The 2,125-nt window shown below is 52.8% G+C and overlaps 1 protein-coding gene across 1 annotated transcript in view; it reads right to left on the reverse strand.

Moving 5' to 3' along the window:
- Positions 1 to 748: 748 nt before the first annotated feature.
- The window catches only part of HOXB7 (homeobox B7), a 3,642-nt gene continuing 2,265 nt past the window's right edge, over positions 749 to 2,125 (reverse strand). Inside the window, exon 2 of the mRNA XM_014464491.2 lies at positions 749 to 1,587. Coding sequence (XP_014319977.2) covers positions 1,331 to 1,587 — 257 coding nt within the window. The 3' untranslated portion in view covers positions 749 to 1,330. The remainder of the gene's footprint in view (positions 1,588 to 2,125) is intronic.

Raw genomic sequence — 2,125 nt, forward strand, 5'->3', positions numbered from 1 at the left:
GTTGGAGGCCTCCCCGGATTCCTGCTTCTGGTCTGGCCTCATGCCCCACGCCGCCGCCCAGGAATCCCAAGAATCGGAGTGGAATTGGGTGGTCATTTTCCCTTTCCTTCCGCGCGTCCTCCGCATGGGGCCCAGCACTTTGCAAGTCAGCTGGAGCCCTGGCGGCTCTGCCCAGCCCTCGGCCTGGGGGGCAGGCCTGGCGGAGGAAGTTTGTGGAAGTGTGAGGGTTTAGTGAGGTTTGTTTTGTGATTGTGTGCGATTGAGCATGTGGGCTCTGGATGTGTTTACTTGGGGGATGTGAATCTGTGTGTTTATAAGCCAATGTGTGAGTGTACCCTGGTATGTATAAATGTGTCTGGCAGGGCGTGTGAATCTGTGTTTACTTGTGAGTGTGTGTGAACATGAGTGCATGTATCTGGGCATGAAGTTGGGATGTGAGGACGCCTGTACGTGTATTTGTGAATATATAAAGACGAGTGTTTCTTTGTGGCTGTGTTTGACCATATATATTTCTTTATAGGTGGCGTCAGCCTATAAATATGGGATGGTGTGCGTTTGTGTGTAAAAAATGTAAAGGGAATGTGTGTACGATGTTGGAGTTCACTAGTTGGCAGCCACCAGGAAAAAGAACAGACCCCAGCACAGAACGAAATAGGCCAGCATCAGCCGGCACAGCGGAGGGGTGCGGGGATGCATGGCTAACCCTGACCCCCTCCCAGCCTTAGGGAGACAGAAAATAGAGCATCCGTTTGTTTTTAAATTGTGTTTTATTTCTCCTTTCTTCAGATACACACAGAATGTAAAGAGGACCACAGGGCAGGCGGGAGCAGGGAGCGTCGGGCAGGGCAGGTGCACAGAGAGGACAATGGAGCTAGTCGGTGGGTCCTTGGGGCTCCCTAAGGCCCCTTCAGTGCCTCTACTGGGAAGGTGGGCTCATGGGCGCGGGGAACAAAACGTTAGTCCAGACCCACAGACCACAAAGGACAGCGTCAAAGAAAGGGGCTTACAAAACAGCAACATTTTACAAAGACCTTACAGTTAGCGACATAAAAAAAGGGGGAGGCAAATTCCAGAAAGCTATAGAACAGGTAGGTGACGTCCTTCCCCTACTGTACAAGACAAACCCGGCGGACTTTTCTATAGGTAGTTTTTGTTTTCAGTGTTAAACCAAAATTTCACCTTCTCTCCTTAAGCAATTTTTTTAACTGTTTTCCATTTCAATAGGGTTTCCTCCCCTATTTGATCTGCGTTTCCTGGTTCAGTCCCCAAAGCTGGGCTTCTCCCTCTCTCCCCTCCTCATCTCTCTCTTCCTCCACCCGTTCTCCATCCCTCACTCTTCCTCGTCCTCCTCAGCCTCAGCCTTGTCCTGGTCAGTGGCTCCGGGGCCCGCGGTCTTGTTCTCCTTTTTCCACTTCATGCGGCGGTTCTGGAACCAGATCTTGATCTGTCTCTCCGTGAGGCAGAGCGCGTGCGCGATCTCGATGCGCCGCCGCCGCGTCAGGTAGCGGTTGTAGTGGAACTCCTTCTCCAGCTCCAGGGTCTGGTAGCGCGTGTAGGTCTGGCGGCCCCGCTTGCGGTCGGTGGTCCCTGCGCACAGTGTTTAGAGAAAAATCAGCGCGTGCGGGGCGGCGGGGGGGAGGGAAAAAGCCAGGAGCCTGCCCGTCTCCCTCTTAGACCTTGTGTGTGGTTTGGAGATTTGGAGTCAGTGGTTGGAAGAGCCCATTTTCCCTTTAACCAAAATTTCACTTTCCATACCCCAGCCCATGCCCACCCTCTTCCTCCGTGTGCAGACATTTCTACAGGCCTGCGCAGGCAAACATTCCCATTTTCCAGCTAAGAAATCTTCCAGGCCTGGGCTTCTGAACCCAACGTCTAAAGTGCTGCCTGTTAAAGGCCCAGCACCTAAGGGGTGTATGTGGGATGAAGGGACCTTAATCTTTCCATCGCCTTCAGGACTAGGGACCTCAAGCCCTTGGATGCTGGCTCTGATGGTCTTTGGGGTAGGGGGCAATGGGAACCATGTGAGTGACCCCAATATAAAGCACTAGGCCTGGCCTGAGTGCTTTTCCCCCAAAGAAAAGGAGACAAAGGACCCTCATATGTCCAGTCCTTCTCCTCCTTTCCC

The sequence above is a fragment of the Myotis lucifugus genome, unplaced genomic scaffold (assembly GCF_000147115.1).
Source record: "Myotis lucifugus unplaced genomic scaffold, Myoluc2.0 scaffold_254, whole genome shotgun sequence".
NCBI lineage: Eukaryota > Metazoa > Chordata > Mammalia > Chiroptera > Vespertilionidae > Myotis > Myotis lucifugus.